The sequence below is a fragment of the Pholcus phalangioides genome, unplaced genomic scaffold, assembly GCF_987345545.1.
Source record: "Pholcus phalangioides strain wild (caught in Gottingen) unplaced genomic scaffold, Ppha-v1.0 ptg000004l_1, whole genome shotgun sequence".
NCBI classification, from domain to species: domain Eukaryota; kingdom Metazoa; phylum Arthropoda; class Arachnida; order Araneae; family Pholcidae; genus Pholcus; species Pholcus phalangioides.
This window is the reverse complement of record NW_028301597.1, coordinates 13058196-13070283: the sequence shown is the minus strand read 5'-3', so window position 1 is coordinate 13070283 and position 12088 is coordinate 13058196. Positions and strand designations below refer to the sequence as shown.

The 12088-nt window shown below is 39.4% G+C and overlaps 1 protein-coding gene across 4 annotated transcripts in view; it reads left to right on the top strand.

Annotated features, from left to right (window-relative positions):
• The window catches only part of LOC149086558 (glutamine--fructose-6-phosphate aminotransferase [isomerizing] 2-like), a 222453-nt gene that overhangs the window by 43805 nt on the left and 166560 nt on the right, over window positions 1-12088 (top strand). For all 4 annotated transcript variants that reach the window (XM_089256034.1, XM_089256032.1, XM_089256033.1 and 1 more), the window contains exon 3: window positions 11062-11151. In XM_089256034.1, coding sequence (XP_089112160.1) covers window positions 11062-11151 — 90 coding nt within the window. The remainder of the gene's footprint in view (window positions 1-11061; window positions 11152-12088) is intronic.

Genomic DNA, 12088 nt, shown 5'->3' with positions numbered 1-12088 from the left:
CAAAAATCGCTCCCATTCTGCAGTCAGCTGCCAACCATCAGAATAGACCCATTCAGTTTATTTACAGCATCTATGGGAGCTGCCCATTGACTGGTATTACTGTCCGCGGCCACTTCCTTGTAGATAAGAGTTTAAAAAAACAAGTTTTTGTGCATTGTTTTTCTTCCTAGTGCATTCAAAGTTGGTAGTTCTTTTTGTATAACCTTAGTCTTTATACATTGGCATAAATACCTTTTTCGCATCAATTGGATTTTCTGTTCATGTATGACACTATCAGATTGGAAACATTTGTAAATAGGATAACAAAGGCTTAAATGCTATGCAGTCGTTGCTAGCTGGTGAGACAATTAAAAAATTTGCTCCCAGGGTGGCGGTAAACCAGACAAATATAGTCTATATCTTTACTGAATAAGTGAAGGATGTGGAAGTTTCGGCTTTGAGGATACTTTCTTCAGAGTTTCAATAGGACAACAGTGAGGGAGCAAAAGAAATGTGATGAACGAACATGTACAGTACAGAATTATCTTTAAATCAACAGTCAAAACTGTCATCAATTGTCATCAAATTTATGTTTTTGCTGTTGGCAACTTTTCTAAATTGGCGTTTTCAGTATTTCAAAAAAATACACTTTTGAGTATTTATTTGTTGCAAAATATTTTAATTGATTAGCTGATAAAAGAAATTCAGTTAGATGTGTATTGCTCCTGTAAAGGGGTTTATCGTAATCCACTTTATTTTGGTGTATCGCACAAAAAGTAGCAATACCAAAAACTTTTGGTGATTAAGGGATGCCCAACACAGACATTATTAGACGTCCTTGGGAGAATTGAAACGTGACACGATTTAAAAAAATATACTGAAGGATATTTCAAGCCAAAAATAAATAAAAGTAATAGATGTTGTAGTGATTTTAAAATTCTCTTAAAAATATATTGTTATAGACAGGAGTAAAGGATATTGTTGTATCGAGAGAAGTTTAACACAACAGATTATAGGCTGTTCCAACTGCTAAGTGGCGCCCAAGGCAACTGCCATCTTATAATCCCACTCCAGAATGAAAATTAATCTGACCAAGTTCTGCAGGACTTGCGCAGTCTGGAATAAATTTAAAAGTAGTGTCAAAATCTTTCTTGTAGAAAGGTATAAAGTAAATTTATTAACATTTTAGCAAATTAAAAATTGATTGCGGTTACAAGGAAATGAAAAATCTTCATTGCAACATGTAGAATTTGGTATAAAAATGTGACTCAATCAATAATCAATCAATAGAAAAAATCGGAAATCACTAATTATAATGAATGCCAAATCATAAAATAATTAGTTTGATAATTTTGTGAATTGGTGTTATTTTACTGTTTTTTCACCAGCCACCTTTGTCAAGCTATCATTTTTACTTCCTTCATTGAAAGTTTTTACGCATCAGTTTCAATGAAATTTTAGAATAACTCAAAATATTGCCCTGATTTATTGATCAACATACGATTTAATTCGAAAGACAAGGTGGAAAAAAAAATTGAAGTGCAGTAAACACTGCACTGTATGCAGTGGCATCAGAGCCAGGGGTGCTGTGGGTGCTTGAGCGCCCACACTCTCTTGTAGAACAAGGCAAAGCACCCACAAAATTAATTCAGAAATGAAAATCTTCTATATAGATTTCTGATACCCTCTCCCCCGCAAATATCAAACATAGAAAAGAAAGAAAAAAAACTGACAGTTTCCTCTCTATGCCTCTTGAATCTTGCTGAAGACTGTTGCCATCACAATTGATAGAGCCTTTAGGTGTCGACACAGTAAACATTTTACTGTAGTGCTCCCACACCCCCTTCCCCAGCTTTCTCACATTTTTGCTTGTCCCTTTTCCCTGTTTTGCCTAAGGGATGGAAGTATCCAGATGCATGTTTTGGTGTGGCCTCAGTACCGCGGGTTCTGCTGCTGCTTGAGCACCCAGTATTTTGCAGTGAACAAAAATGAAAAAGTAGGTTTTTTTTCACCCTGTACGTCTTGTTGTGTTGCTCTACTAATCCAGTGGTTATTTGTACAGCTTCAGGCACCTACGATGGGTATTTTTGGAGCCAACACCGGCTTTTTTTCTGATTCACGCAGACGTCCTTCCTTTACCTCAGGGTAGAAGTTTTTTTACAATAAATGAAATTCTGCATTGATGGGGCGATCCATACACATGTTTCAGTCGAATAAATGCCTGCAAAAATTTCTAAGTAAAATTTGCCTCCTTGTTTATGACTGATACAGGCAGACGTTGACGTATGCAAGGGGAGGGGGGGTTTGGGGTTCTACCCCCCTTGAGCCAAGATTAGTGTTATTTTGCAGAAGAAAATTCAAAACCCCCTCTAAAGGAAAAACTGAATTCCCCCCCCCCCCCTGAGAAATTCTGTGTGCGTCTGTGCCAGCAGATATGGCATAATTTGTTTATAAGGTCTTGACATAGGTGTAATTGTGCGTGCATTTATTATTTCCTTAGACCAGCAGATCTCAGCCGGTGTTCTATGAAGTCCTTGGGGGCTTCATGTGCAATTCAAGAAGGGATCCGCAGTCACTCGAAGAAAATAAAATAAATCAGTAAATTTGATAAATACTAAAAGAGAAGAACCTACGGTGCTCTGCCACAGAAATTATATATTAAAAAGGGCCTCTGCGAGTAGATAAAGGTTAAGATCCGCTGCTTTAGACTGCTCATCAAGGCAAGTCCTCTGAGTGATTGGACCTTCTTTTATTTGAAGCAACTTGGTAAGTAATAGTTCACCTTATACAATATCAAGTGGTTCTCGAGTGTTTGCCAACCACAGCTCCCTCATGCGTGGCCCCTCCAGGATGTGGAGGCCATGAGATTGTGAGGGCGTAAAAAAAGCTAGCCAGATGAAAGAAATCAATTCCCTAGAATGGTATCTTTTGTGGGGGGGGGACAGACAGACAGACAGACAGACTTTCATGGGGCCCCCTTTATAATGAATTTATATCGGGAGGGGGGAAACAAAAAAGAATGAAGAGAATCGTCCCAGGGCTGGAACCCTGTCAGCCCCACCCTTGTGGGACCATGCCCTCATGGTCTTAGCTATCGTTTCTCCTCTGCCTTTTAGAAGTGCTGAAAGAAATCAATTTAGAGCACGGAACTGCCACGCATCAATATTGCAAAGTCAGTGACACCCACTAGGAACCGCAACATACACTTTTAGAACCACTGATATCTAAATTTGTTTATGTAAAAAAAAACTGTTACATTAATATATGTAAATATAATACTCTATATTGGGCAGGGCAGCTCGCTAACAGGGTTTCAGCCCAGGACGATTCTTTTTTTGTTTTTTTTTTGTTTTACACATTGCAAATTAACTGTAGAAAGGTACATAGGGAGGATACAGGGAATATCTTCCGAAAAATTTTGCAATACTAACCTTAAAAATTAGCATTTTAAGATGAAAGAATTTGATTAAAATATCATATATGGGTATTTTCTTTGCATACAAATGAAATTTTCTTAAATATTTTGACATTTTTTCCAGTTATGTATTTCTGACCACATGAAGGAACCCTTTTGTTCCTTCGTGCGCACGCTTCTGAAGCCATGGTTCCATTTGGAACAATATTTTTGTTTGAAAATCAAAGTGTTGAGTACAGCCACGCTTCCTACCTGAAATGGGTATGCCATGAGATCGGCCAAGACGGTGTCGCTGTATACAGTATTTCCAAGGTAGGATTGATGGCTCGTGGCGGGAAATTTGGGGAAAGGTGCGAAATAAAATTTTTATTCTTGTTAGGAGTCTTGTTAGCCCCTCCATAAGTTGAGCGTATGATTTTTAGATCCCTAGTTTATATATAAAGGTAACCCTGCACATGATCACGTGGGCTTGGAACATTTTTTATTTCGGTTCTTCCAAAGGATTTCAGGAGGCCAGTGAGCTTGGATGAGGAAACAATTCACTTTTTATTCTTTCATTATTTACTGAATATTCTTTAAAGGGGTATGCATATGGGGCCATCACAAGGGTTCCGTGTGACAGAAGGAAGGACCCTTTTCTCAAACTGATAAAAATTCGTTTTTTCACTTTCCATTTTGTTGAAGCAGACCAGACCTAGGCAGTTGCGAAAGGTGCAGTCGCACCTGGCTGTAAAATTTAAGGGGTGGGTCACAATTTTCGTAGAAGAAATCCTTTTCTTTTGAAATGGGGAAACATGATTCTCTCCCGCTCCCCCCGAAACTTATTCTCTGGGAGAAGAAACGGCTTCCAGTTTCAAACCTTGATAACATCAAAAAGCGGTCGTGGCTGTTACAGTTAGTGAAGGAATTCCAAAGAGCATATGCAAACACTGGTTTTTTTCAGTTTGACCGACATCCCCTTGGGTGCCAGAAAGCGGAAGTAGCAGCGAATATATTTGTGTGGGGTAAATGGTATGAGGGAGAACTCCAAGGAAGGAAAGAAGATTTTGAAACCATTGATATTCCTCTTTTTTTTTCGTAACGCTAAGTGCTATTAAACGACCAGTGAAGTTTGCAGACAACCAGCTGTAGAAGCTTGTGAGAAGATTCTTTTGGTTGTCCGATTTTGCCAATGGCCAATTCTTTATTGTGACGATGTTATCGGCATAATTGTGCCAACAGCATTGCATTAATTGTCTTGGTCTTTTTTTTACATGTTAGATAGCGAGTAAATGTACAGTACTACCTATGTTTACTGCTGGCCATAATGATTGCCAATATAGCCTCTGTTCTTAGATGAACATGGTGCGTTCAGATGGGTGAGTTACAAAGTTTAGTGTAATCTAGTGACTCTCAACCTGGTGTCCATCGACATCAAGGGCGCATTCGATGCACTTCGGTACACCAACCCGAGAAAGATCTTTGCCCAGATTCCCGCACCACAAGATCTAACACAGACTTTAATGCATCTCCTGAAAGACAGGAAAGTGGGCATGGAGCTGGGAGGTGAGCTCGTGGAACATGACCAAACGAGAGATAGTCCGCAGGACTTGTGCTTGGGCCCCCTTATGTGGAACGTCACGGTGGACGGCCTACTTAAACAGTCCTGGGAAGAGGGAGTAAGAGTCCAGGCCTTTGCGGACGACATACTCGTAGTCATGGCCACAGAGAAATGGAAAGAGATGGAAGGAAAGGCCACCAGGACTCTGGATCAGATGGCCAATTGGCTACACAACAACGACCTGGAGCCGGCAATCGAAAAGAGTTCTTACCTGTGGTACAGTTCAAGAATCAAGAGACCCAAGATAAGGATGAAGGGAACCAGGATCCCATGGAAGAAAACGATGAAATATCTTGACATCACTCTGGACAAAGACCTGGACTGGATATCACACGTAAAAACCCAGGGAGCCAAGGCGAACGCTAACCTTCAAACATTGGCGAGCATGGCAGGCCCAAGATGGGGACCAACACAGAAGCTCAGAAGGATATTGTACGACCAGGTGGCTATCAAGATAATAACATACGGAGCTGCTGCGTGGTACCAGGACCCATCAGAGAAGCTCAAGAGGCAGCTGGACAGCCTGCAGGGAGGTTTCCTGTACCTTCTCACAAGAGCCTACCACAAGACTTCAAAAGCAGCCATGCAGGCCATCGCAGGAGTTCCCCCACTGAGTCTTCAGACGGAGTATGTGGCCAAAGCAGCCATGGTGACAAGACTCAAGAGGAACATTAGTCTGGGGGAGGCCCAATACCAGTGGAGTGAGCTAGAGCAGAGAAGGATAGGCTGGGATGTGCACCCCGCCACCGACATCCCGGAGAGCCAGATCATCACCCTGGAAGAAACGGGGCCCTATCTCATACGAAGGAACCACCATATTCACAGACGGTTCTAAAACCCAGGATGGAACGGGTGCTGCCTTCGTGAGATACGAGGATGACGTAGTAACCCAGAAGTGGAAGCAGAGGATATTGACAGGGTGCACGATTTTCCAGGCGGAGCTCTTCGCTCTAAGAGAAGCCGTAAGCAGCTTGGAAAACACAACGACCCAATCCAAAGTATACACAGACAGCCGATCCAGCCTGGAAGCCATAAGAGACCCCCCTCACGAGGACGCCAGGACCGTCCGCAGGGCTCTATTAAAAAATCCAAACATCCAATTGAACTGGGTTCGTGGCCATGTCGGAGAAAAAGGGAACGAGGAGGCGGACCGATTGGCCAAGGCAGCAACCTTGAGCCGTACGATCCTCCTGGAAAAGAAGATTCCAGCAGCGACTGCAAAAATGATAATAAAGATTCACATCCTTGGAGAGTGGCAGAAATTCTGGGACCACCCCGCCACACATGGGAAGTTAATCCATAGTGTCCTGCCCAAAATACAGTGGAGAGAGAGAGATCTTGGAGCAGAGAGAAGACTATATTCTTCTCGGGCCACGGGCTGTTCCCCACCCACTTCCTCCGCTTCGGGATCTCAAACAATGACAAGTGCCTGTGTGGAGGAGTCGGAAGCCCATTGCATTACGCAACAGAGTGCGAAAAGACCTCAGAGTTCCACCTGGTTAAGCCGCTCCCTCGGAGTTGGAGCATGAATGGTTCAAAAGGATGGAGAGAGATGGAAAAGCCCTGGAAACCATCAAGGACCTGGTTAAATTCCTAGAGGCCAACCAGGAACATCTCCACACCAAGAGGGATGAGACCATCCAGACTCCACATGAAACTCAACAACTGAGGAGGAGCGAAAGACTGAGAGCAAGGGCAGAAGCCAAAGACAGCGTCGATAGGTACTCTCCCAGGAAATAGAAGAATTAGAAGACGAAGAATACGACACAGAGGAAGAGCAATCGGAGAGAGAAGCGGTCGAAATATGGGAAGACTCTGACTTCAAATAGGATGATCCAGTGAAAGAGTAATCAAGAAACAAAGTCCCAATGATCAGTGTTTAAACTGTGAAGTACCCAACCAAAAGCTGAGGAGCTTTTGAATAATCGAACAATCCCCTCCCCTCATGCTGAAGGACCTGGCACCTGGTCGGACCAATGTGACACGAAGGGCTCACACTAGCCAACAAGCCAACGAGGGAAGACATGGTCCAGGACCTGGCCTGGACACGGCGGAGGGCTCACCCGAGCCAACAAGCCTATTGAGGGAAAACATGGTTCAGGACCTGGCGCTTGGCCACAGAGAGGAACAGGGGGCTCTGGCTCAATAAAGCTGGAAAGGACATCAGAAGAGCTCATCGGAATAAATTGTATATTGTATAATAGAAATATTTAAATCTGTATATACTATTATTTTTTTTATATATATATTTTTTTTTATATTCAATGTTCATGTATTTTATATTTTATATGCATGATAAAGCACCCGACATCGCCCAGCCCCTCATCCGGGCAATGGCTAAAATTGACAATGGTCGATAGAGCCTGGGCGGTGCACGGAATGAAATGAAATGACTCTCAACCTTGATGGATTCGCATGGCGAGGACCCGGATTTGAACCCCACCATCGCCATAGTGGTGGTTGGTTGGTTGAAATTGGTTTTCTGTGGTTCCCAACTTCCAGGTGCGAATACGAACTGATCTCCCCTTTAAAAAGTCTTGCCATAGAGAGCAACAGACCTACAAACAGTACAAATGTAATTCAATCATAGCGCATCACTCACTTCCCTTCTGAAATATAGATGGCAGCACTGAAAAATCAAACATAACACAACACTACATATGCACTCAAACTGTTAGGTACACACAGTTACACTTCTGGCACAACTCATTAGGTAGTAAATCGCCCATAAATGGTGATAGACCTGAGTTGTGCTTGGTGTGAAAAAAAGACAACCTTTTGTCACCCGCGGCTATTGTCCCTTTCGCAGTTCCCCATAATAGTCTAACAAAGAGTCGCTTCAAAGCACCAAACTGGCACACATCAATATCGACGGCTCACTGCAGTGCCTCTAGTAGTCGTGATGCCCACTTTGAGAACCATTGGTGTAAACAGTGAAGATGAAGTACAAACATAATTACTTTATTGAAGATCTAGGCATTTCATATTTGGATTTTCCAACAGGTGAATTCACTAGATAGTGATAACATTCATATTGCGTTGTTAAACGAAACTGTTATCAGTGATATCTTTATAGATTTTTCATACAGAAACTGTTTCTCATATGACTTGTTTCGAAACTTGACAGCAGTGTTGTTTCTCTTAATTACCAGATTTGAATCGATAGATTTACAGTTGAATCTGTCATGCTCGAGTGTGTAACAAAAATTTTTCTTCAATGAAAATACATCAGGGCGAGTTTGTGTATTCTAATTTTCGTTATTAATCCTATTATTTGAAAAATAAGCTGTACATAAGCTGAATCTAATGAAGATTGATGAGAAAAGGTTATGTGAAATGTAAAGAATTCTATATTGCATGCAAATTCTTTTTTCCCAACAATTTCCTTATATGTATTTAAATTTTTTTTATCATTATTCAAAGCGGGGCCATAACTAGGATATTAGCCGCCTGGGTCAAACATTATTTTGCCACCCTCACAACTTTAAAATTCAATAATTTTGTAATGTTTTGTTCCCACCTAAAACTGCCACCTGGGGCAGTTGCCCTCTCTCTAGTTACAGCCTTGTTCAAAGTACGAAAAGAAATATTTTACTGTGGTATAAATTTTCATGATAAATTTATGATTTATTCGGTGCCGAAAAGTTAGTTGTGGTCCGCATGAAATCTGACTGCATAAAAATTGCTAGAACAGCCAAACCTCTTTTTCGTTGCACCCTTGAAAAAAAAAAAAAAAAAAAAATATCTAATTTTTTTCCTTAACCCTGATTTTGGTGCCTCTTCTGTGGCTCCATGATTCTGCATGAGTCACACCTCATTTGAGCCGCCACTGTCTATTGTGTACTGGAAAAAAATTCATTTTAATTTTTGTTCCCCCGTCCCTCATAGGATTGTAGAGAAAATTAATAACCAGTGCTCTGGCATGACTAAGTACTAATTCAATTGGTTATGATTAGCGCCACAATGAATTTGGTTGGTACTTGCTAAATTATTTGAAATTTAATTTACTCTGTGGCTCGACAGTCTGTTTAAAGACAATATTTTTAGTTGACCTCTTCAGTCAACACTTTCAGGTTTTAATTATTGTATGCTATTCCAAAAGTATCCATATACCTCAACCAGTCAGGTAGTTATGACTGCATATGCCATCGTGCCAATTTTTAATCTAATTATTTCAATTTTTAAAAACTAATTAGTAATTATTTCAATTATCATATTTTTTTGGTTGGTGATTTAAAAAAATGAAGTCAGTGTAATAAAAAATTTTAATCAGTAAAATTCATTTTATTAGCTTTCAAACTTTTAAAAAAGAGAAATTAATTGGTCACCTGACTGGTTAATTACTTTACCCTATCATCATTACATTCAAGTAACCATTGAAAACATTATGCATTTTATCTAGCTAGGAACAGTTGCAAATTTTCGGGATCACTTCATTGATGCGGCTTATACGCCACAGTGGTGCATAACCAATGTCTCGCATGAGAGAATTTTGCCTCGAGGCTCGAGCCACCCATGGTATACAGAATTTATACAAAAATATATACCGGTATATTTTTTTAAATATTTATTTTACAAATGTTTTAAATTTTTGATATCCTTCAAGATGGAGGGTTGCCCCTTGGTGTATGCCTGTGTAAGCACCCACTGGTCAAATACTTCAGATTCACCTGCCCTCCAAAGTTTTCACTTAGCAGTGAAGGAGATAAAATTAGTATATTTTCGCAAGAAAAGTGTTGACTTGGTTAAAAATTTTGAGACTATGCCATTAAAAAAAACTTTCGAAACCCACCCATGCCTGTCTTCAATGCTACAATGTTGCTGTACTATTCACAAATCCCTTAGACATCCTAGGAACCATTACCAACAATCCACAATAGACTATTTCACCAAATTGCCAGAAGTTTCTAATGTTCCTGATCGCAAAGCAGTATCTCTGTCTGAAGTATTGGTGCAAATTGAATTGTTTATCTTGTTCTAGATTGAGTTGTCATGCTGACCAAAAAAAGAAACTCGAATTTTTTAGTAAAATTCGATCATTTTTGTCGCACCATGGTCATTTTCTTCACACGAGGGCTAATTAGACTGGGACATACAATTTATTGCCGATTCCGAATGGCATGCTTGTTTTTTATACTCATTGAAAGGTTGGCGCGCTAACCCCTCGATGGGGGACTCCCTACGGTAGAAATTTTTTGCTGCAGTCAAGTCACCGTTTTTTGTTGTACCCCTGTGTCAGGAAAGTTTTCTGACAAGGATGAACCTTATTAGTGAAATGTGTAAGCTTCTAAGAATAGAGAAGATACAAATTACTCTGCTTCATCTGGAATCTGATATAATTGCAGATAGTTTGAACTGAATCATTCTGAATCTTTTTTTCACTTTTTTGTGTCTCAAATCAAAAAGATTAGGACTTGCTGGCCTAGAAAATTGTTGTCCATGATAGTACCAGATTCTTACTATCATAGAATGATGAAGGGAAGCTTTTAGATGGTACACATGAATAACAAGAGTTATCTTGATTGTTTGTGAATCTTTCCCTCTTTATGAAGATTGGTGAAATGGAAAAGGATTGAGACACAGTAAAACTGAACTTATGGGGGCTGTTTCAACATGATTTTTACTGTGCGTGTGTGTATTTGAATTACTATTTACGAATAGTGTAAATTGTTGTTCTGTGAATAAATTTGATGTCCTGTATTGTAAAATCGCCCTGTCTTTACTCATTTCAAAGACTTGGGAAGAAATGATTCGTAACAATTCTAAATTTATAATTTTGAACAGGTCACATGACCTGTGTTCTCTCAATTAAGTCTCACCTTTGTGTGTGTGTCACTGCATGACTTTGTCATGGGGAATGATTTGCCATTGTGACTTGACAATGTTATAACTATATGTACCAATAAGTCTTGTAAATTAAGGTTTTACTAATGTTGCCATGAAGCTTAATTAAAATCCTATTACCACAAAGCCAATTGCAACTAACTTTAAGGCTTGTCTACATATTATGTTTATTATACACATCAATTTTATCCTTCATATTTCTGGGCAAACTTCTTTTGAACAGGAGTCGCTGTTGATAGTGACAAGTGTGGAGATGAGATCGAGATCATACGTAGAAGTGGTAAAGTACAGATGCTGGAAAATGAAGTGTGGAGTAAGTAAACTTTTTCCTTCTAAACATAAGAAATATAAGAGAAGAGAATATAATATAAGAGATGTGTATTCTTCGTGAAAATTTAGTTTAAAGAAATAGTGAGAGATTATATGTATATGTGTGTGTGTATATGTATATATATTTGTGTGTGTGTGTGTGTGTGTGTGTAAAATTTATTTTACACACACACACACTACTGATTTTCAGTGTATATCAGGAATCTTGCTGATCTTGTTATGAGCTCATTTATTTCAGGAAAAAATTTGTGGGTTTTTCTAGGCAGGCCCTCCAAAACAAAAACTCTGAGCTTTTGTTTGAAAGTTGGATTCATTTCTACTCATTTGTCAGCCTATAGATCCCACCTAATATAGCATATGTGTCTTTAGCAAAACAACTTTATTGAAAAAAGAGTGCATGTTCTGGTTGTGTTATCCTGAACCTTTGGGGGGAAAATTAGCAGTCCCCTCAGGGAATCGAACCTGGATCCTCTTGCATACTGGGTAAGTATAATACCTATACACCAGAGGTACTACCTGCCTTTCTTTATACCATGCATTAATAGCGTGCTGCTTAATCGGCATCACATTGAGGGACAAGCATGGGATGATTGCCAGAGAAATCAATGCTTAAAGTGCCAATTTTTCTACTTAAATTTGAAGTTTTCAGCCACATCAATGATTTTAAAAATCAAATTGAATTTCTTGTTTTCAAAATCTTCAATTTACTTGGTATTTAATTTTCTGTTTCTTTTCTCTAATTGAACTGCTAGACCTAATTTTTATTTGGATATCTATTCAATAACATTGATTTTAATTTTTCATATTTTATCAAGTATGAAAATAAAAATGCACATTTCTGTATCTTTAAATATTTAGCTGCATCAATTCATGCACTTTTTGAAAATTTATAATGGCCCATAGATTTTGCAGCTTCAACT